General features: G+C 42.3%; 2 protein-coding genes across 8 annotated transcripts in view; both read left to right on the plus strand.

Moving 5' to 3' along the window:
* The window catches only part of MTOR (mechanistic target of rapamycin kinase), a gene marked incomplete at its 5' end in the record, with an annotated part of 67,193 nt that extends 60,859 nt beyond the window's left edge, over nucleotides 1-6,334 (plus strand). For all 7 annotated transcript variants that reach the window (XM_080380881.1, XM_080380883.1, XM_080380884.1 and 4 more), the window contains 8 exons: nucleotides 1,163-1,235; nucleotides 1,758-1,832; nucleotides 2,321-2,456; nucleotides 2,860-2,925; nucleotides 3,627-3,707; nucleotides 3,989-4,069; nucleotides 4,701-4,806; nucleotides 5,350-6,334. In XM_080380881.1, coding sequence (XP_080237007.1) covers nucleotides 1,163-1,235; nucleotides 1,758-1,832; nucleotides 2,321-2,456; nucleotides 2,860-2,925; nucleotides 3,627-3,707; nucleotides 3,989-4,069; nucleotides 4,701-4,806; nucleotides 5,350-5,365 — 634 coding nt within the window. In that variant the 3' untranslated portion in view covers nucleotides 5,366-6,334. The remainder of the gene's footprint in view (nucleotides 1-1,162; nucleotides 1,236-1,757; nucleotides 1,833-2,320; nucleotides 2,457-2,859; nucleotides 2,926-3,626; nucleotides 3,708-3,988; nucleotides 4,070-4,700; nucleotides 4,807-5,349) is intronic.
* Nucleotides 6,335-6,982: 648 nt separating this feature from the next.
* Nucleotides 6,983-22,017, plus strand: EXOSC10 (exosome component 10). Its single transcript, XM_080380931.1, has 25 exons — nucleotides 6,983-7,200; nucleotides 7,867-8,003; nucleotides 8,448-8,571; nucleotides 9,035-9,139; nucleotides 9,564-9,729; nucleotides 10,507-10,618; nucleotides 10,910-10,985; nucleotides 11,126-11,236; nucleotides 11,668-11,811; nucleotides 12,134-12,324; nucleotides 13,017-13,173; nucleotides 13,823-13,971; nucleotides 14,277-14,327; nucleotides 15,099-15,210; nucleotides 15,876-15,926; nucleotides 16,481-16,559; nucleotides 16,726-16,847; nucleotides 17,166-17,258; nucleotides 17,899-17,973; nucleotides 18,448-18,532; nucleotides 18,769-18,842; nucleotides 19,444-19,612; nucleotides 20,069-20,130; nucleotides 21,225-21,298; nucleotides 21,828-22,017. Exons 1-25 carry the CDS (start codon nucleotides 7,042-7,044, stop codon nucleotides 21,856-21,858), a joined length of 2,709 nt encoding a protein of 902 aa, XP_080237057.1. The 5' UTR covers nucleotides 6,983-7,041; the 3' UTR covers nucleotides 21,859-22,017.
* Nucleotides 22,018-22,550: the final 533 nt, after the last annotated feature.

Raw genomic sequence — 22,550 nt, forward strand, 5'->3', positions numbered from 1 at the left:
TGTGTATGAGATGGCAAATTTTTGCAAAGACTGTTAGGACTGTTTATGTACAGTCCCCCACCTTTTGGGGGAGAAAAGAAGCACTGTGATCAAGCATCAGTTTTTGTTCCCTGGAATAGAAAATTGAAATCCAGAAAGTATTTAGTGACAGTGGTCGTCTGAATCTCCCTCCAGATGGGTTCGGTTGCACTACTTATTTAATGCACATTTTTGCCTGGGGTGTATTTATTCTTTGAAGCAGGAAACTCTAGTGCTATGTATGTTCACAGCAGTTGTCAGAGAGACAAATGAAGTCCCTATAAATACTCCTTAAAGACTGCTCTAGACTTAAAACAAATGAAAGTTGATGTTGGTTTAACTATTACTTAACATAGTGCTTTTTCTAATTTGCAATGCAGACATGTTCTGGCAGGGAGTATGTACAATCCAAATGGACTGGGCAAATTAAAAAAAAAATAACAAAAAAAAACCCCAAACCATAAAATGAACAAATGTTTGATTTAGTATATGACTTAGTGTCAAAAGGGGATATCATAACTTCCAAAATACTTACTGAAGGCAATATATTTTAGATTTAAGTTCTGTAATGCAAAACCAGCTAAACCTTCAAATGTTTTCATAAGAAAAGCTTTTATTCCTGGACTTAAAGGTCTTTATAATGAAATTATAAACCTTTGAAAACTGAATTAAAAGAAGATTGGAACAAGCCAGCATGAATAGCAACAGTCCTACTCTGGATTGATTCTGTTCTTTTCTAGTGGTAATCCAATTTGCATTACTTCACCTGTAGCATAATTCATTACATTTTTCTATACTAAAAAATGAAAAAGCATAAAACAAGTAAAAAGAATTTATTCTAACTGAAAAATAAATGTTCATAGCCAAGAAATGTACTGATGGTTCTGGTCCAGTAGGTTGTTTATCTCGCAAGGTGAGAAGGTCTCTTAACTCCTGAGAGGTAATTGCAAAAGTAATGTGATAGATGCATTGTCAGGAAGCTATTCTCTTCATCCCGAGATTGAAGATCTCAGACAAGCAAGCTGTCACTGGCTGTTATTGTTCATGAAGATAAATATCATTTTAGACTGGAGCTGCTGTGATTTACTTTGGGGTTTTATAATGGTCTGTCACCCTGTTTTTTCCTCCTACTCCTTCATCAAAGACATCCCTCCAATCTGATGTTAGACAGACTGAGTGGAAAGATCCTGCACATCGACTTTGGGGACTGTTTTGAGGTAAATCTTTGTATTTGGACATTAAATTTTCTGTAATACTTCACATTTTTTGGTGGAACAGGAATGAATCTATAAGCCAGGATAAACTGACCTTGGGGTGTGATTCCCAGCAAGTCCTTTGGCTCTCTTTTGAGCTTCACTTTACCTACAGGCAAGATGAAAATAATAAACACTTCATCTCAGAGGCATGCTTTAGGGATAAGCTGATCACTGTGACAAGCAAAGAAGTGCAAACATCACTTTTCCATAAAATTTTCTGGAGCAGTTTAAGCTGCCGATAGGCAGTCCTGTGTCACTTGACACTAGCAGCTTGGCACAAACTTAGTTTTCCCTCTGTTACCAAGTTAATTATCTGGCTTCTCCCAGAAATTTGTGGAAACTGAGGAACATGAAGCAGGGACTTGATTTTCTATTTGGAATACAATCTTCAAGATGGTAGCGAAAAAAAAAACCAATTCTTATTAACTGTTAAATAATAAGTTACCTGTTAATTTACTATGTTATCCATCATCATGTGTTTAGGTTGCAATGACAAGAGAAAAGTTCCCTGAGAAGATTCCCTTTAGGTTAACAAGGATGCTGACAAATGCTATGGAGGTAAGCGTTCCCTCCTTAATATGAAAGGAATTGTTCCTAAGGAAAATGTCACCCGTTTCTCAGTTTTTCCCTGTATTTTCTGTTGTGGGTAAACCTCTCCATTCCTTAAGAACCAGAGGTGTTAATATTTCAGCTGCATTTACTGTAAGTTAAAATATCTCCTGTGATCTTTCCAGTACGTTACAGTGGAAAGTAATTTTTTAATTGATGCAAAAAATTCCTCCAATTTCTTGGACCTTAGTTCTCTCATTTCAAACAGCTGTTTGCATCAACCAGACACAAAGAATGGCATGGGACTTCACGAAGATCATCTTAATGGCAGAACAAAGCTTCTTAGTTTGTAATGAACATCGATCTTGTTCTCTAATGAACAAAGCATAGCGAATACCAGTGCAAAGCACAAGCCGCTTCCCGCTCCCTGAACATTAGGGTTGCAGTTGCATAGTGAACGAAGCAGTGTGGTTGATTTGCTTCTTTCTCTTCTGAAGGTGACAGGCCTCGATGGCAATTACAGAATCACCTGTCACACAGTCATGGAAGTCCTGCGTGAACATAAGGACAGTGTCATGGCTGTGCTTGAAGCCTTTGTGTATGATCCCTTATTGAATTGGCGGCTGATGGACAGTAAGTGATTTTGGTAAAACAGTGACAGCAAGAGAGTAATCAGTCTGATTTCATACAAGAATTCAGGAGCCTGAAATCCAATGTCTGTCTGAAGACAATGTGATGAAATTGTTGGTTTGCACCTGCTACTTCTGTGCACACATGGTTTCTAGGGATTGTAATGCGGAATTACCACAGTGGTTAGAAACCTTTTGCCCTTAAACACGAACACAGAACTAAGCTACAAGCAAAATTGTTTGGCTTGGTTTTGTATTAGTTGTTATTAGGAGATTGAAAGCTGTTTTCAGGTGACATAAAATCTGGAGAAAGAGAAAGGCAGTCAACTCTGTATTGCTTGTGGACAGATTTGCTATGAAACACTGAAACTCCAGTTTTTACTTTTCATCTCCTTATTTTCTTGCAGCAAATACAAAGGGCAATAAACGCTCACGAACAAGAACAGACTCCTACTCAGCTAGTCAGTCAGTAGGTGAGTACAAAAGATGATGTATGTCGTGAATGTTTGGAGCAGGTTTTTTCGGCAGTGCACAAGGCTGGGTAAATGTTTTTCCATCCTCTTCTCAAAAGCAGACCGGTAAACAGCTTGTCATTAGCTTTAGGACTGGAAGCGATGAGTTCAGTACTTTGGCTCAAAAAGCCACTGCTCCTTTACAGTTACATTAACACCCCTCTGGAGCACATAGAAACTGATGTAATCCAAGGTATAATTGATATGGGGTAGTAATTTACTTAGCTACCAGAAATTAGTGTGCCAAACCTGGCAAGTGGCCATCTGATGGAACGTTGAGAGTTCTATGTTGAATCTTAGCAGTTCTTCCCTATTGAAGAATAGGAACAGTGTTTCATATGGAGAGTTCTACAAATAAACATACTTATTTGATTATAATTTTAGGTTAATTGTATATCATTTCAAAATATCTTTCAATTACACTTTCATGCAAAGTGTTCCTAAAACTTGGGTCAGGCCTTTCAGTATGTTAGCAGGGGAAAAAGAATGTTTGCTCCTGTGATATGCTTCCATTAATGATAACAATGTGTGGCACACTTGTCCACAGTAAAATATGCTTTTCAAATGAGTTGATTAGCAGTTTTGTTCCAGAAGAATATTATTTTATCTGCTTTACAGCTTCATGTTTATGCTTCTATGTTTTTGTGGTTTTTTTTCAACAGAAATGTTGGACAGTGTCGAATTGGGTGAGACAGCCCATAAGAAAACTGGGACCACAGTGCCTGAATCCATCCATTCCTTCAGTAAGTTTCATTGTTGTTTCTATACTGATGCAGCAATTGTTCTTGGATACAATTACATGAGATTGGACAGATACAGTTCCTTGTCAGCATGAATGAGGACTATAATTACTTGTGTTCTCAACTCAAAAAAAAAAAAATTGACAGAAAATGTACTGGTATCTGGGTTTGTTTGCTCTCAAAATGGTACTTGTGGTGTTTGGGCTTGGCAAATGTAACAGCAGTACAAATGCTTTTATTTTTCTGCTGAAGTCCTAGTTCTCTTTCCTGCTTCTGTCTTTTAGTAGGAGATGGCCTAGTGAAGCCAGAAGCTCTAAATAAGAAGGCAATTCAAATCATCAACAGGGTTCGAGATAAGCTCACTGGTATGTTTTTGTTTGTATAAGGTAAATGAAAATCTGATGAGATGGATCGGCACTATTAGCATTTGTATTTTGTGTTAATTCTTGAATTTAATTATTCTGATTAAGTGGTTGAAGCCATTTCCGTGGTTTTGTCACATAGTACTGGTGCCTGCATTTAGATACAAATGAGCCTAATTTGAAAAGTACAGCATTGTTTATAACTAAACAGACTTCATATTTTGTATGTCTTAGCTTGTTAGCGCAAGTTGAATTTCTACTGTCCTGCTTTATAGTTTGCAGCATTTAGTTGAGAAATTTTATACTCAAAGTTTATAAGAAACTACCCTCCACCTGCCAAACAATGTCCTTGAAGGGATTAGGACCAGGATTCCAGCTACTGGAAAGTTATCTGTTGTTGGTTTATCCATTACTCGGAGAATATAAAAGGAAGAAACCGTAATAATAGGGAAAACAGTTCTGGGCTTTGTATGCCTTTAGAGGGTTCTCCATGTTTGGAAAAAATTTACATTTTATATACTGTAAGGGAAAGGTAGTTAAAAATCCTATCAGTCCTTAACTTGTCACCCAGAAGCAAGTTATGTTGTTTGATGTGACTTCCATTTATGGGGGATTTTATCCTTCAATTTCAAAGGTCGAGACTTCTCTCATGACGAAACCCTTGATGTACCCACACAAGTAGAATTGCTCATTAAGCAAGCTACTTCTCACGAGAATCTGTGTCAGTGCTACATTGGATGGTGAGTTTGTCCTTCAGTAAACCTTGCAAAATTCTTCTCAGAATAATCCAAGCAGAGAACAGCTAAGGAAGATGTCACTTGTGTAGTTAGTTATGTGTAGGAGCCTTACCACATGTTGCATCTGCTCATTTTGCAAGCCTATGCCAGCGATCCCATAGACAGCCCTCTGTAGGAGTTGTTGTTTTAGGTAGTGGCAGGGATTTTAGAACATTTAAACTGCAAACAGCCTCAACTTTTTAAGTGTTTGAAATAAGGCATGTGGTGGTCACTGATTTCAGTTAGTGAGGAACCACAAGTTCTAAAGTAAACAAAGGTGATTTGCTGTCATTTTGAGAATTCACTAACTTTGGAATATGCTGAAGGAAGTAGATCTTGTTAGCGTTTTTAAATGTTAGTTAGCTGGAAAGAAGCATGGGAATCACCTGTCAACATTTCCTGTACTAAAACAGTGCCTAGTTAGTCTGGAATCTCAGTCCTTCTTAGTGTTGCCTTTGTGAAACCATATGCAGATCAGCATTACTACAATATCTTTGTTTCCTTTAGGTGTCCTTTCTGGTAACAGAAGATTCCAAAGTATCCACAGCCTTTTATTCTGGAGGCTTTTGCACTCCCAAACTTGCTCTTCTACAAACACAAACTGAGAACGTTGGACTGAAATACAGCCTTTGTCAAATATTTTGAAATGTAAATGAAAAGAGTTATTGTATATTAAAAGTTGGTTTAAGCCAATATATAGCTGCTGTTGGAAAAACACAAGCTGTCTGAAACACAACGCTTGATTTGGGTTTCCAGGACAGTGAAGACTGATTGTACCACAGAAGTCTATGGTTCCACTTGGTCTTTGGGGAACTGGTGATCCATTGAAAATAACTGTATACGGGTTTTGACTTAACTTTGCAATGTAACTAAGTCATTTGCAGATTAATTATTGCCCTGGTCAGTCCTGTTGGCGTGGCTGCAGTGAGATCAAGGCACTTGTACGCGGGAGGCTCCTTTTAGGTTTGGGGGTGAACTGGATAACTGGAAAGGAAGAGAAGTTTTACCACGGTTTCGTCCTGTTACCTTGTTTCCAAACTTGATTCTTGCCCCCAGATTGGAAACTGTATATCCACTCATTACAGTAGTTGCGGGAGTTGTGTTTCAGACTGCAACAGGGTATCAGAGCAGACCCAAGAGCTGAAGGAGCTGAGCAAAGACAGGTGCCTCTATGCGGGTTGATCCGTGGCAAACTGGATGCAGGGTACAAATGAAATCCCGCTTGGGAGCTTCCCGCAGTGTCGGGATTAAAAAGCAGTATTGGGAAATAACTAGGGAAAGTTAGTGCTTGGCATAGGAGGCAGACAGGGGGAGAACTGGTCATAACTTGAAACAGAAAATAATGGTTATTAAACATGAGGGTGAAGACAAAGTTATGATTTATGAATTAAACATATTAAAAACAATGCACAAAATACAACAGAGTAGCCATGTTTAGATGACATGTTGTATTTGAATATTTTTGTGCCAATAAATTACACCAAAATCTGAACACTTTGATTGTGTTCTTGTTTATTTCTAGGTACTTCTTAGGAAGAGGCAGGGATGCAGTTGGGTTTTTTTTCCTCCACGTTCCCTGTTGCCATGGATTTGACTTGTGTGTTTCTACATCAGTTCAGGTGGTTGGCTATATTTCTCTTCTGGTAGCAGCTGGAGGCAAAATTACCAAGACTGGATGGTGTTTGTCACTTCTGTAAAAGAAACTTAACCATACAACCCCTAAATTTTAGTTTCCAACAGATGCCATGTCCTTTGTGCAGTAAGAACATCAGCTTTCTTAGTCTGGGCGTCACAGCCGCAGCTCGAGGGACAGCGTGGGTGCCTCACTGTCCCGGCCAGGGTCCCGTAGGCTTCCCCAGCCGCTTGTGCTGGTGCTGCACGCCGAAAATGGGGAGTAGGGAGGTGGCGGTCGGGGGTGTTGGGTGTTAGTGGCCCCTACCCCTTCCAGGCACTGGGGGGGCTGTCACGGGCGCTGCTCTGTGGGCAGGCCCTGGGCCCTGCGGGGGGGTGCGTGTCGGGGGAGAGGGCCGGGGGTCTGGCCCCTCTTTAAAGCCCGAGGGGTGCCCCCCAGCAGCCGGGGGCCTGTTCCGCCACGCCGCCCGGGGGCGCCAGAGGGCAGCCCTGGCCCCCTCTGAGCGCCCCTCCCAGCGGCCGCGTTCTCGCGAGAACGTCGGAATGTGACGTGGCTGAGGGGGAACAATGGCGGCCGCCGCCGGTGGGGAGAGCGGCAGCGCGGCAGCGGCGAGCCCCACGGGGCAGGAGGGGGGCCCCGGGGCGGCGGGGCGACCCGCGGAGGCGGAGGCGGGCAGCGCGATGGCGGTGCTGCCAGGCTTCGACGACGTCGACGCCTTCGTCAAGGTGCGCGCCGGGGGCCGCGGGGCGGGCGCCGTGCACTACCGCTCCCGGCGTGCCGGGCGTGGTACGGTGCATGCCGGGTGTCGTAGTCCGGCGTGGGGGCTGCCTGAGGGCAGCGGGGTGCGGGCCGCTCCCACGGCCGCCGGGGCCTGCCCCGAGCAGGGGCCTCCTGGCCTGAACGCCCCGCCGGGGGCGGGGTGGTTGCCGCCTCCCCGATGTGAGGCCTTGGGCCGCGGAGGGGCCGGGCCCCCGGTGCGGGGTGCGCGGCCGTGGGCATCGCCCCCGGTTACCGCGCTCGGCATCGGCTCCGCGCGGCCCCGCCGCTCTGCCTGCCGCCTGGCAAGCTGGGGGCATTGCAGCGTGTTTGGGGGTTTTGTTAGTAATTACCTGCGTTCCTGCTGCTTTAACAAACTGTCTGTCAGACTTTAAGTACTAGATCGTAGTTTAAGTCTTGTTCTCATTACTAGACTTTCATCATTTTTTAAATGTCTGAATAAACAATGTGAACTAAATGACCGCGAACTTATATCAAAAATCCCCATAATATTATGTATTGGAACCACGCAGTTTGAACAAGCTAGGCAAAATGCGTTTCTACCAAGTAGTATCCTGGGTAAATAGAGGAACAAAGTACTGAAATGACACTAACGACGTGGTGTTCTTGCACAGTATGCTCTCGGCACAGTGGTAGCAGCGACAAAGGCATCTAATGGGCTCCCTCAGCCTGGTGATGAGTATGACTTCTACCGAAGCTTCCCTGGCTTCCGAGCGTACTGTGAAACACAGGGTAACCATCTCCTTAGCTGGTAAGGATGCTTTTGCGTCTCTGGGCTGTTGCTAATAATTTTCACTCCAAAACAGAAGATAGCACCCTTCTTTAGAGACTCCAAACTTACTGTAGATAAAAATATGTTTTATTTCACATACCTAATTTTAGTTGCTCTTCTAGTGCTTGACAGTTTAAGTAACAAGTTTGAGGAGAGCCTTTCATAATGATTTGGATAGAGAGAAGTGCAAAGAGCAAAGGCGCGTTAGGCTATTTTAGAAGTCACGTGGATTGTAAGGAATTAGTTCTAACAATGCTGTATAGGTGTTTCTTCTTTTCACTGCTTGTGCGATGTTCTCTGTAGATACTGCATTTGATTTCTTTTCAAACTTTGAAAATGTCAGAAGCTGAAGCGAATTGGACAGTTTAGTGTTCAGCAAGACTGCTTTCAAATTGCTAATAGCTGTGCCATTCTCTTGCTAAGCATGAGCAAGGTGATGCAATACCATGGCTGCCATAGCCACATGAAAGATCACAGAAAAGCGACAGAGCTGGAAGATAAATTTGATATGCTGGTTGACTCCAATGATGTCATTCTTGAAAGAGTGGTAAGCAAACTATTTCTGAACATTGTTCTTATAAACTATTCAGTTGCCACAAGTTCCTCCTCCTTTGCAAGAATTCCAGTGGTAGTGCTTTCACAGTTACATTTAGTGTTTCCTCAGCCTGGTGGTTTTCCCTTTTATTTTAAAAACATTTCCATGTGCTAGGCTAGCAGTCACAGCAACTAAGGCAGATGGGTTATGGCCCAAAAGGGAAGGAAGGTAGTAGGTGACTTGTGAGGAAACTAAACACAGTTTGGCACAGGAACCTCACAACCTGGTCTGTAAATTCATAGAGCTGCTTCTCTGAGGAAACTTCCTGCCCCTGATGTTCACCATACTCCTGCATTTGTCTGTCTCATGTTGCACAGAATGCAGGGGAAATGGCAGTGGAGATATCTGCCTGTGTCTTTACTTTGACTAGAGTGGCTGAGCGTGCTAATTTAACAGGCGTTTCGTTTGAATTTAGGGTATTTTATTGGATGAAGCAGCAGGAGTGAACAAAAACCAGCAACCAGTCCTCCCTGCTGGGTTACAGCCCCCTCAGACGATCGTTTCCAGCTGGAACCGCAGGGTGAGTCCTCTGCGATCAGTTTGCTGTGTTATCTTGGCTTTTTTTCCCGGTATTGGCAATACTGATTTTGCAGTGGAGCTGAGTAGTTAAATGTTCTGTCACGGTTTTTTAGGTGTCTTAACTTCCTTCTTCTTTTTTCCTGTTCCTATTTATTCAAACTTGGTTCTGGATTCTGTCTGCTTTCAGTTGCCGTTTCAGTTTCATGTACACAACAGTCTTTCTTTTGCTTATTCATCAGAATTTGGAATCCTGATTCAGAGAACTTTCATTCTTAGATGCTGGACTCACTGCAAAAGTGTAACTCCGTTTTGAGTTTGAGGCACAGCTTTATTCCTCTGAATGTTAGGTCAGGCTGAGTAAAAGAAACTCTGGATGTCTGTTAATTCATGTGGGTTTTACCTGTGACTTACCTTTTTCCAAATAGGCGGGAGAATTCCACAAGAGAGCTCAATCTGAAACCTTCCGACTGCTTCATGCCAAGAATATCTCTCGACCACAGCTTAAGTTTCGGGAAAAGATTGACAATTCCAACACTCCTTTTGTACCTAAACTTTTTATCAAGCCAAATGCCCTGAAACCTTTGCCTGAAGGTAAGGAGTTTATTTTTTGTTGGGTAACCTATTGAGAGTATTTGACAGAAATCTGTCCTCACAGTCTAGAGGAGAAATCATTGACTGTAAGAACAGGTAACAGTGGGAAGTGTTGACCATTTAGGTGGTGTAAGCTCTGTGACTGTTGTTTAAATATGCATAATGTAAGGGTAGGTCAGCATACAGCATCTTCTTGTTGGTATACAGTAAATAATCTGTTCCAAGCAGATATTCTGCAGCTTCTCTTTATCACCATTGAACTGTGTGATGAGAGTCAATCTGGCACCAGAAGTGGTCTTGACTAGTCTAATTGGCTTTACAGATCCTTCTTTCTAATTAGTTAGGAGCGCCAGGTGTATGGTTAGACCTACCTCTTTGGGTGCTTTATCAAAGCCGCCAGCATAACATCCCGTCTCGGCAACATGTCGTTCTGCTGCTGGTGATTCATCCTTAGTCTGCACTGATGAGGCTGTACTTTTAATAACTGGGAATGGCTGAAAGGTTCTTCTGAAGATTTTTCAATCTCCTTCCAAGCTCTTGAGCAGAACCACCTTGTATCTGGTTTAATAACAGCCTGCTAAAACCTATTAACTAAGTTGTCATTAGAGCTGCAGACAGAAACCTTGCTGACAGCAAAAGCTGCAGGTCTAAATTGTTACGAATTTTGATGCTTTATGATTTTAATAGGATCTTGTGGTGGGTGGAGGGAAGAGAGTAGTAGGCTGAGAACATGTTATGTGTGGGACCCGGTACAGTTGTTCCATATTGGTTGTTCAGCCCTCGCGAAGAGTGGACGGGAACGAAAGGAGCGCCCTGAGGACTTGGATGTGCCACCTGCTTTGGCAGACTTCATACACCAGCAGAGGACGCAGCAAACTGAGCAAGACATGTAAGAAATCAAACTGACAGCAAGGTGCTTGAGTACCACCAGTGAACATGCACTTGTATGGTCCCATTGTGCTGATGCTTTTCATGTGTAACAGCTCTGCATGTGTTCGTGTCCCCACGCTATATTGCCTGTGATTTGCTTTAGACATCTGCAGTCATTTTAAACCTATGCTTGATAAGAGACAAGATTTCCACTCAGTAGGGAAATTGCCATAGTTCTCAAAGTCTCTGTGCTCTGGCTGCATAAAGATGGCTGAAATTTAGTCTGTGCCTGTCTTCCTAATTTCCACAGGTTTGCTCACCCTTACCAGTATGAACTGGAGCATTTTTCTCCACCAGATGGAGTTCTCCAGAAACCAGAACCCCAGGTTGGTGCCCACGTTAATTTAAACTTACTGCAGATGCAGTAAGTTTACAGACAGCCACACTTGATGAATTTCAGAATTGAGGGTGGTCAGGGGTAGGAATTGATGGAAAACATACCATGCCTAATAATTTGCTCTGCCAGATGTACAGGCCCATCAAGGAAACACCCTGTCATTTTGTCAGCACACTGGATGAGCTGGTAGAGCTAAATGAAAAGCTTATGAATTGTAAAGAATTCGCCCTGGACTTAGAGGTAATCAAATTGCCTTTTCCATTAAAATGTTACATGTGTACTGTTAATACCTAGGAGACCATTATATTATTCTAATCTGTTTTGTAGTCTTCTCTTTCTCCTGCTTTTTGTAGTTTTTGACATGAAAAAGTTCGTGACCCTGCCCTGTCAGATACTATCTGTAAGGTTGAATTCAACTGTGTCAATATTATAAGTTTCCCAATGGTAGTACTGGCTGCACACTTCATACTGAATCCGATCTTCTTTCAGTTCATCTCATGGGGTTTTTTGTGTCATGCTGGTGACTGCAAAGAGACAGCTTGCTCATCCAATTGCCTTTTTCTTCATGAAGTCCTCTGCTACTTTTTCTTCCTTCACTTGGAGTGCTGTTTGTTGTATAGTATTACTTCTGTAATGGATCCTAGCTTACATCTCTCTTCCGTGTTTTTCAGCACCATTCCTACAGGAGCTTCCTGGGCTTGACATGTCTTATGCAGATTTCCACCCGAACAGAAGACTTCATTATTGATACACTGGAATTGCGCAGTGACATGAACATTCTCAATGAGACCTTCACAGACCCTGCAATTGTGAAGGTCAGCTGCCAATTTCACCAATTCACCACCAGAATTCCTTGCCCTCTGCCCCTTAGTTTAAGTTTTGTTACAGTTAGTAGCACACCATGCTCTGTCTTTGTCACTGGGCTCTCCTTTCATTTTAATTTGTTCAGGTGCCTGTTTCTTTGATGTAAGTGGGGAGTTACTTGCCATGTGCACTCATTTAGCATTTCTGCATTTCACGGCAAAGGACAGAGAGAAAAGAAATCTGGTCCTAGACATGTGAATATGAAACCACAGCACTGCCGGCCTGGAGTAGAAATGTTCTTCTTATCGTTCTCAATTTGTTTTGTTTTTCAAGGTTCTTCATGGTGCTGATTCAGATGTAGAATGGCTGCAAAAAGACTTTGGTCTGTATTTGGTGAACATGTTTGATACTCACCAAGCTGCTCGTCTCCTCAATCTTGGGAGGCATTCTTTGGACCACTTGCTGAAGCTGTATTGCAACATAGATGCTGACAAGCAGTACCAGCTGGCTGACTGGAGGATACGGTAAAAACTGACCCCTTAAGTAGCACTTATCCTTGTTTGTATTGATAGAGCAGAAGCATGTTTCTGGTTGCAAGCCCCATAGTTGTAGATTAGTCTCAAAAGTGAACGAGCAAAGCATTTACCTGGCTGTGCTTTGAGTTCTTTTATGAGTGTTACATTTCCTGTGTTTCTTTAGAAATTGCAATTTTGGGGGAAGATTGGGGAAGATTTAAGTAATGAGAAGTTCCTGGAGGCTTGCTTCTTAGCAACAGCACTTAACCACTGCAGTATTATGGAGAAAGTCAGTATTTGCACCTCTACAGCCCCGACAGAAACATTCAGTCACCTGTACTAGGTAGAGCAGTATGCTGTTGCAGCATGAGCAGATGGACCCTGCACAGCACAGAGATACGAGGTCTACTTTATGTAGGCTGCAGAGAAAGAAGAGTTATGACAAATACAGTTCTGCCATCTGATGTAGCTACATGGCAATCCTGCTCTCCAGCAGCGAACAACATATCGTCTGAATGGGAGAGCGCACACACATTACTGCTGTTGCCCAACAAATCCTTCAGTAAGGAAACAGAAGAATTTCCATAATTAGTTTTTGGCATGTTTTACATGCAATTTGCCCTAATATGCCTTGCAAGATGAAAGTGGCAGTTTGATGGGGCAACTGAAAAGTATTCATGTAATTCTGGCTTTTTTTCTAGCCCTTTGCCAGAAGAAATGGTTCGGTATGCCCGTGACGACACTCATTACTTGCTCTACATCTATGATAAAATGAGGGAGGCGCTGTGGGAGAGAGGGAACGAGCAGCCCACTCAGCTGCAGGTTGTGTGGCAACGCAGCAAGGACATCTGCCTGAAGGTAAAGCCTCACCTGCTTGAATTACCTGCATCAGAGTATGGGCTTAGTAGGACAGAAAGTCCTTGCCTATTCTACATGTATTGCGTAGACGCAGGTTTTTTTCCTCTTTGTATGTCTGAAAACGGGTGTATGAACTGATTGTTGTGTGCAGTCACTTGTTTCACTAGCTAAAATCCTTGGATTCAGATGCCTTTTTGCTGGTTTTTAAATGCTAGCACTCCTTGGCCTCCTGATGCTTTCAGGTCTGCCTTTTCCAAGAGCGATGTTACATTTCCAGTTCTACTAGGTGTTCCTAGAAGTTCAAAGCCTAGCTGGAGTTGCATTATGAGATAATTATATTGTGCCTGTGGAAAGTACTGTCTATGAAAGTAGGCCTTGTCAAATGTTGTAAAGCTTGAAGATACTGTACGTCTAAAGCTGCTCCTGGAGTTGGTGAGGGTGGTTTTTCCCTAAAAATGGGTGAGATGTATGTTTTCCAGGGATAGGCTTGTACCAATAGTTCAGGGTAAAAGCTCCGAGGCACATTGTACCGGAGTTTATTCAGTCCCCTTATGTCTGTGTGAGATTCTGTCTGTCTCAGTGAAGCAAGGCAAACGAGAAAGCACAAATCTGATGCTGATCATGAGTGCTTCTGTTTTTTCCTGTCCAGAAATACATCAAGCCCCTTTTTTCAGATGAATCCTACCTTGAGCTCTACAGGAGGCAGAAAAAACATCTCAGCCCACAGCAGCTAGCAGCATTTAGGTTGCTGTTTGCATGGAGAGACAAGGTGGCACGTCAAGAGGATGAGAGTACAGGGTAAGAAGTCTTTTGTTACAGACACTGGCTTAATACTTCAGTGAGTTTCTTGGATTGTGCTTCTCCCGCCCCGAGGTGAAACCACTTTGTTACCTGTAGGGATTGGTGTACTACCTCGGGCTGCTTTTTACAGAGGTGGCCTGTTAGGTTAGCAGTAAACTCTTACAGGTGTCACCCTGCTTTATTTCTTTTTAACAGATTTCATCTTTTCAGACCTTGTAATTGGGGCAGACTTTGCACTTTGAAGGTATTTTTAAAGAGTTTTTAACATTCTGTTACATTTACACCGCCTTTTTGTGTTGTAGATATGTGCTACCAAATCATATGCTATTGAAGATAGCAGAGGAGCTGCCCAAGTAAGTTTTGTTCACAGGAGTCTCATTTGATTTTAATATCCAACAAGTCATTTTCTAGTGTGTAATTTGTTCTGCAGTTGGTCCCTTCCTTCCAGCTTTCAGTACTGCTTTTCTCTATAGCTGTTCACTTTTGAAGAGAAATAAACAGCAATACTCCTTCAGAAGGCTCCAAACTTATTCCGGGATACATCTCTCTCTGATTTTATTCCACTAATAAAACACATTCCTTTGCATTGCTATATGTCACATGTCCCTGCCTGAGATTCCTACAACATTACAAGAGCAAGAGAGGGATGAGTTCCCCTGTAGCATTTATTTGGGGGGCCGGGAGTTCAGTTCCTAAAGGGATGGCAGGGGGGCAGGGGCAAGGGGCAGATCCCTTAAAACTCTGAATTTATACATTTTCCTCAAACAACATGGCACTCATCAGCTAACATCCATATTTTAGAATAACAAAAATGCATCTTTAAATGCAAGTCCACTGCTGGGCTCAGCTTCCATGGACGAATACTGAACAAGAAACAAAATTAATATGGGTACAGACAGAAGACAAGTGAGAGGGGGCTGCGTTAATGGTTTCTCCTTATCTGCACAAACCTGGTTTAGAAGAATTTTTCATCACAGAAAATAAACTCTGACCGATTAATCTGACTTGTCTTACTCTGTCACAGTCAGGACCATGGTTGTATCTGGTTGCACATCCTTTGAATGCAAATGCCTAACATACCAGCCATAAATATAGCAGACTGAATTTTTCTCATCTCTCTTTAGGGAACCCCAGGGCATCATTGCTTGCTGTAATCCAGTCCCACCACTAGTTCGCCAGCAGATTAATGAATTGCATCTTCTCATTCACCAGGCCCGGGAGATGCCTTTTCTCAAGGTAGGAGTAGCTCATACCACGCAAGAGACTCATCACTTGCTTTCTGTAAGCCAGGGACTGGAGCTAAATGGTGACCTGCAATGATGTGTGTGCTGACGTCTGCTTTTTGAAGACTATGAATATAGCGTTCTGTAGTAGAGCAGAAAGATATATTGCATCTTCTTCTTGCCTATCTGTTGTCTGCTCTGTACTGGCTTACACACAATGTAGTTTACTGGAGAACTATAGCAGTGAAAGAACTGATGCTATTTGAACAGGGTGCAGTTGTCTGTCTTACGTTGCACATCATGTTTGCCTGTGTGAGGAAGAAACGGACCTTGTGGAATTTGTTGGTCCATGTAAATGGATTCATAAATCTTTTACAGCTATGGTGAAGCAAAAAAAACCAAACTCGAGGTGTAAGAGGTTCATTTGTTAAGATATATATTGAGCATGTTGCTTATTAATACAGTCTTCCTCCTTTAGTGAAACAAATTCATTTGTGAGTATGGATGTGTCCTTTCTGTGTGAGGTGTTTATAAACATATCCATATGCACTTCAGAAGAAGAAAGAATGAAGTTCTATCAACCTGCTAGCTTATCAATGAAAACTTGGCTAAGGAGGCCAGCCTAGAAGAAACAGGGCAGGTGGCATTTAAGTGACTTACCTTTCTCTCCCATTCTAGTCGGAGATTCCTTTGGCAGTCACGAAGGGAACACCTCTCTCCAACCCTGAGGTACTGTTTACATAATGTTTGTTACCTAATACCTTAAGCCTTAAACTCAGAAACAAACGAAGCAAAATTCTAACTTCTAGTAAATCATTTCTTCTCATCCATTTTATGGGTGTCTCAGCTTTAGCTCAATGTTACTTTTCTGTGCTAAATTCTGTAAGGTTACCGGCTGCAAATCGCTATTTTACAAACCACCATAGCAGCACTTAAGGCTTCGTCAGCAAACACTCTAGCTGCTGGACAGTTTCATGTGTGTTAGCCTATATTGACTGATCTGTAAGAAGAGAAGTTCCAGATGAGTTTCTAAGGCTGACTTATTTAATCCCCTCATGCGTATGAAGTAAAGCATCTCCATTAGCCCCTGGGTGTTTGCACAGATAGCCTTTTGATGCCAGATGCAGTGTGCTCTGCCAGGTAAGCTATATAATGAATATTCAGTCGCTGACTTTCACCCTTTTATTTTAATTTTCATTAATGTATCTCCACAATATGTGAAAACACATACAGATGTGTAGAGTAGTGTATTAATGGTGTTTGTAATTTGAATCTCTCTGCAGAGGCTGGAGAATACCTTCTTTGGACCACATGACAGTTCTCGGATTCCTATGGATGATTTTCAGAATAACTCTGCCTTGGGTAATTTGGACTTAACCTAAAAACTGTGCTAATAATGACATGATATGGTTTTGACATGGGGAAGTAAGCAGCCCTGAAGAAACTTTCAGTGAAATCTCATTACACAAAAGCAGTAAAATGTACAAGTATCTAATAAAAATTTTGTCTTCTTTTCCTTTTCATGTAGAGTCTGCACCGGTTTTGGAACATGGTTGTCTCTTTTCAGACAGTGAGAGGACAGTGAATATTCAGGGTGTTCAGCCAGAGTCAACGTGTCTTGTTGCTACTGCCACTGTCAGCATATTCAGTGTAAGCAACATGTTTGTGATAGCGTCAGTATTTTAAGTATTAGAAAACGTACTTAATAATCTAATAAAACTGTGTGAAAATGTTGCAAGAAATAGTAAGGTGGGACATGCATCGAAATGAGACTGGCTTGCTGTCAGGCATTTGGCATAACCAAGACAACCAGGTTAGGGGGCCATCAAGTTAATTACATCTCTCTGGAGGGTTGCTGCCATCGGTGGAGTTTCAGAGAGAGTGAGAAATAACATGCATGAAACCGCAGCAGCCAAACCCCAAAATTATTAATGTTAATATTTCTTCCCTTTCTTGGCTTTTTTTTAGGAATGTGATGAAGATAAAAGCAACAAGGCTTTAACCACTGCACAACAGAAAGCTCAGCGTATAATGGAGTCCTTTGAAAATCCATTTAGAATGGTAAAAGCTCCCAGTATATATTTGTAGTGTAACTCAAACTACCTCGTGCAGAGGATGCTCTGAGCTGTTTTTCCAGGCATATCTGAAAGAGCTTGATGTAGCATCAGCTGCTGCTCTTCCTGGAATCAAGAGATTGTCCTTGCAGAACACACACATGTAGACTTGTTTACAAAACACACTGAAATGCCTCTTAGATATATGTCTTTCTACATAGTAAACAGACCTTTCACTATTGGGTTTTTTTAAATCAAGTTTGCGGGTTTTTTAATTTGCATCATATTTTGGTCTCTACTTCATGGCTAGAGCTAGTGAGCTGATTTTACTCTTCTAATGAATCAGAAGAACAATAGAATACTTTGTTATAGATTTGGAGTGGCAAATTACTAGGTTATAATATCAAAACAGCTTTTTCTGTGTGTGGTTGTGGGTTGGTTTTTCAGGGATTTTTTTTGTTCGTTTTTTCTTCAACGTTTCTCTTGGCCATAGCGGTGGTAACTTTTCTTTTTCCAAAAGGTGTTCGATCTGTAGAATGTTTCTTAAATGTGAACTTTTTGATTTGGAACATTTTAAGTGGCATTTTAGCAATGAGCTAAATGTCATGTGCTGTGATTAAAGCAGAATGGTTTTCTCCTCTTTACAGTACCTACCTTCAGAACAGAATCCTGTCTACGTCTCACAATCTGCAAAGTTTGACCCGTCATCAAAAATTTATGAAGTAAGACTCATGCTAAACTCTCCTGCTAAATCATACAAAAGAAACAAATAAGTGATTATTTTCCTTGGGAACCGCAGCAATTATAGATATTTTTTTTTCTTCTTTGATTCTCCATAGAAAAAGAATGTGAGTTTTGAGAAACTTGGCATGTTTCTGAATCTGTAGTTCATTGTTTCTGTAGCATTCGTATCCCTCGAAGAATCAGGGATTGGAGACATTCCACTGTATATTCCATCTGTCAAAGCTACAAACTACTACTGAAGTCTGTACCTGCCTTTGTTCTCACGGCTTGTTTGTAGCTTAAAACTTAAAGCACATGGTTTTACCTGGTGCAGCAGATCTTAATCTCTTCTACAATCCAATTTGATCTTTTGTACTCTTAATGAAGAGCAGCATGTGGTAGCAAGTTTATAAACTCCCTTTTGCCATAAAACTTCAAAGAAAGTGAGCCCAGGTAATTTTTTTTCATTGCAGATCAGCAATCGATGGAAGTTGATGAGTCAGACACAAGTACAGGAGTCCAAGGGTGAAACCAAAAAGAAAGCAACCCAGCAGTCAGGTATGGCGGTTCTTCCCTTTCTCAGTGTGTTGGCCAGCATGCTTTTCCCAGTGCACATAGGTTGTTTCCTACTTAAAAGAAAAACTTAGATGATGGATTTCCTGCTGGATGAGATCTTTGACAAAGATTGTACTCTGTTTAGTTTGAGACTTGCTACAAGCTGGTTTGCTTGCTTTTTCTGAGCTCCTGGCTAACTTACTCCTGCTTTTTATAGTAATGCTTGTTTCTTTCCGTAGTTGCTCGTGACCAGGCACAGAAGGTGTATAAAGAGGCAACAGAAAATATTGTGTCTGTTCGTCAGCAAGCTATGGTATGTCACTGAATTCCCTACTTCCAGTCCTTGCCGCTCTTGACTTGTATAACATTGTTCAGAATGAGACCCTATAACTCTGACATACCTTTGGAGTCCTACAGCTCTGAAGTACCTGAATGACAGTTTTTTGATAGCAGTCTTTCTGTGGTTCTGCCCTTTGTGTAGCAACAGGGCCCTAGCAACAGTGCTGTGCAAGTCTTTGCATCCCTCCATATCTTCAGTAGGGAACGTTTTCCACTGCCGTGCCATTCTGCTCCTCACTTGCCTAGGTTCCCCTTGATCTTCCTGTGGGGCCACAGCAGATCTCAGCCTCTAGTAGCCTGTGAAATGAAAACTTGGCTTTTAATCTGAAAAGTCCCTGCTACGAGGAAAAAAAAAAACAAAAACAAAAAACAAACACAAAACCCCAACAGTTTAGGTCCAAGGAAGAACAGAGTGCTGTCTCCCCACACTATAACTGCCACAGGCAATAGCTGTCACTGGAGCCTGGGTCCACTGGGCAGTTCATTTGCATGCTGTATTCAAGCCTACACAGAGATGTTTCTTTCTCCTCTCCTGAACTTGTCCTTGTTTTGTATTCTGTGGGTTGCTTTCACAGCAGGAACAAGCTAGTAAGAAGAGGGAGAGAGTCATGACTGAAATGGGAACAGAGCTGCCAAATCAAGAAAAGAAACGGCCAAAAACCTCCCAGCAACCAGAGGAGCTGGAAGCACCGAAGCAGTTTACCCCCTTCGATTATAGCAAGTCCAACTTCAAAGTATTTGCGGGTAAGATCTGGATCTCTTGCTAGAGTGCTGCAGGCTGTGGAAAATGTTGCCAGCTGAGCCCTGAGAGGGCTCTGTGTGAATGTAGGTACAAACTGTTACATTGCGCTTACCTTACAGTGGGGAAATACTAAAAGAAACTAACTGGAGGACTGTGCAGTTTAGCATCCCTTTTCCAATTTGGAAAAAAATCCTGAAAGCGTTGGCCAAGGGGATTGTGGGTTCAGATTTTGCTTCTTTTCTCTCTAGAGAAAGTCACCTAGAGAAAGTGGACCCCAGAAGCTAGGAGGCAAAGGAGATTTTTATCTATTCGAAGGCATCTCCTGCCCTTAAGAGACCGTTCTGGTTTTTAGTATGTGGGAGACTGCAGTGGAACCTCCTTATCATCAGAGGAACACCGTGGAATATGCTGTTCTTTATGGGAGATTTTAGTGACAGCTTCTCTCCTCTCTGCCTTAGGAAGCAGCAAATCGAAGCAGTCACCACAGTTTGATCCTGCCAAGCAAGCTTATGCAGGCAAGGTACGAGCACAACATCAAAGAAGGAACACAAGTGTTGATGATAGCATGTACCCAGCTGGGGACTTGCTGGGGAAGGCAGATGACTTTTTCTGGATCTGCAGAATGTTCCCTAACAGCACACGGTACTGAGGGACAGCTTCCAATCACAAGCTCATACTTTGTATTAGAGCCTCTTCCCGTTCAGGTTCTTGAGGCCCCTCAGACTCTCGTTTTTTCCCCACCTCTTCATACATTGTTCACACCTACGCCTCCACGCGTCACAGGTGCAACACTTAGACCACAGCACAACACAAGTTCCACAACAATTGAGATTGTTTAAATTTTCTTTCTTCTCATCAGTTTCTCAGTGAAACACATACTTAGGGAAACCTGTGACCAGCATAGGGCAGCTCTGGTGTTGTCACCCCCCAGCCACCCCAGGTCACCCCTGCAGACCTGGGTTACCTAAATCCCCCCTTGTATACCCTGCATAGTGCTCAGTGTGGAGCGCTTGGGTGCTGATGCGTGATGTCAGTGGCAATTCAGGCACGAAGTAATAGGATGCCCATGTGTGAACTCATTGGGCACTTGAGCACTAATTTTAAGTTATGAAAGCTCATTTCTAGCATTTCAGCTGCTTTTCCTGTGCATGCTGCCTTCCTGCATATTTAACTGGAGGGCAAATGGTACCAGGGAGCATCTTAGATATTCATGAAACGTCATATTTTAGAAGCTGAATGAGTTCATGCCTGATAGTGTAGGGAAGTTTCATGTGCAATCCCTTTGCTGTGTCAGTTGAAACTTTTTTCAGAAAAAAAGAAACTGATGGGTGAACTTGGGACAGCCTGTACAGATCTTTCTGTCTAGATGGGCAAGGTTAGTCGTCAGTGCGTTATTGTGCCTCATGTGTCGAGGTTAAACCAGTAGAACAGCACTTATTTGGATGCAGTCAGTGCACGTCCATACAAAGAAGTGCTAAAACATAAAGCTCACAGTGTAAACGAGCAGTGTTCCTTTGAAGGTGGAGGGACCTGGCAGCACATGAATCTCATGGGATATGCTGTATTTGGAAGTTACCTCACTGTGGTGGTGGTGTGTTTTTTTCTTCTGTGCAGAAATTTGCTGGAGCTAACAAACCTCAACAATCTGGAAACCGAAGCATGTCCTACCTGGCGGGGAAAGCTGATAGGTGTGTTGTCAGCCTGCTCTCATCCCAGTGGTGGAGTGTTTTCATGCCTGTGCCCTGGAGCTATGGGCAGAGCGTAGCTATTGTCCTCTATTGTTGTGGGAGCTTAAGTGCATGTTTAATGGGAAGAGGTTGTGCTTAGTCAGTCAGGATTAATGCAATCAAAGACAACTCTGGGTGGAAGGTTTGAAATGCAGAGGTAAAAGTTTGTGTTAGTAGATGTGGGAGTCGCTTTCTTTGGCCACAGAGATAGGTATAGGTGGGGAGAACATGTACCTAGCTTGGGAGGATGATAAGTAACAGTACTGCCAAATATGAACATTCTTCTTCTGAAAAGATACTTAATGTGTAGCTTTACAAGGCTTGATCCTTGAGTATTATTTAGACATAAAAGGGCAACACTATGTAAGGACAGGACTGGAGGGAGAAAGGTTCTGTCTGCATCATAGCCCTTTCCCAATAGAATCATCATAACCTACAATAGTCTTGAGTGAATTTAGAGCAAGAGTTAAAGCCTTTCTGTCTTTTGCAGGGATTCCAGGCACCACTGGCCGAAGAGATAGTCCTTGTTACAGGACCTGTGGGAGCTGCTGCTGAATGAAACAGTAGTCAAAAGTATTGTCACCATAGGAAGGCAAATACTGGTCGTTGAGCAGTTTTTGTACAGAAATGTTTTTAAGCCCATTAAAATCCTTTTTTTTCCAAAAGGAAAAACATCTTTATGTCACTTGTATTATATTCACATTGGGTCTTTTTCTAATTATACTCATGTGTGTTGCTTTGTTTCTAATTTTGGAAGTTTATCTTGTGTCCTCAAACACAGGCTGATTGCTTGAAATCCCGAAGAACCATCATGTCAGTGGAGTAACCTCTTGGCATCTCTAAAGCCAGCACAAAAATAATAGAGAGATTCAGTAGATGTGACTCAAACGCCAGCAGTCCAGAGGAGGAAATAAGGCCAGACTATCTTTTATGTTAGGCCTTGCTTACAAATTGAACTGCACAGCACATCTCTTACAAGACAAGGTAATATGAAAAATGAGTGTGTTTACTTGGTAGAGTTTGTTTATTTTTAAGCAAAGATTTTATTTTAAGGGGTAATAAAATAGTTGGGGTGCTTTTTTTACATCAGAGACCAGTGGTTATGGAGTGAAAGCAATAGCATTAAGTAGAAGGTAAAAACAGAGTGCAGTATCGGTTGGGGACAGCCAATGAGGCTCTGTGCTGCAACTGAAGCTCGGTACAGCTATTCTAA

The sequence above is a fragment of the Falco punctatus genome (genome assembly GCF_963210335.1).
Source record: "Falco punctatus genome assembly, chromosome: 3".
NCBI lineage: Eukaryota > Metazoa > Chordata > Aves > Falconiformes > Falconidae > Falco > Falco punctatus.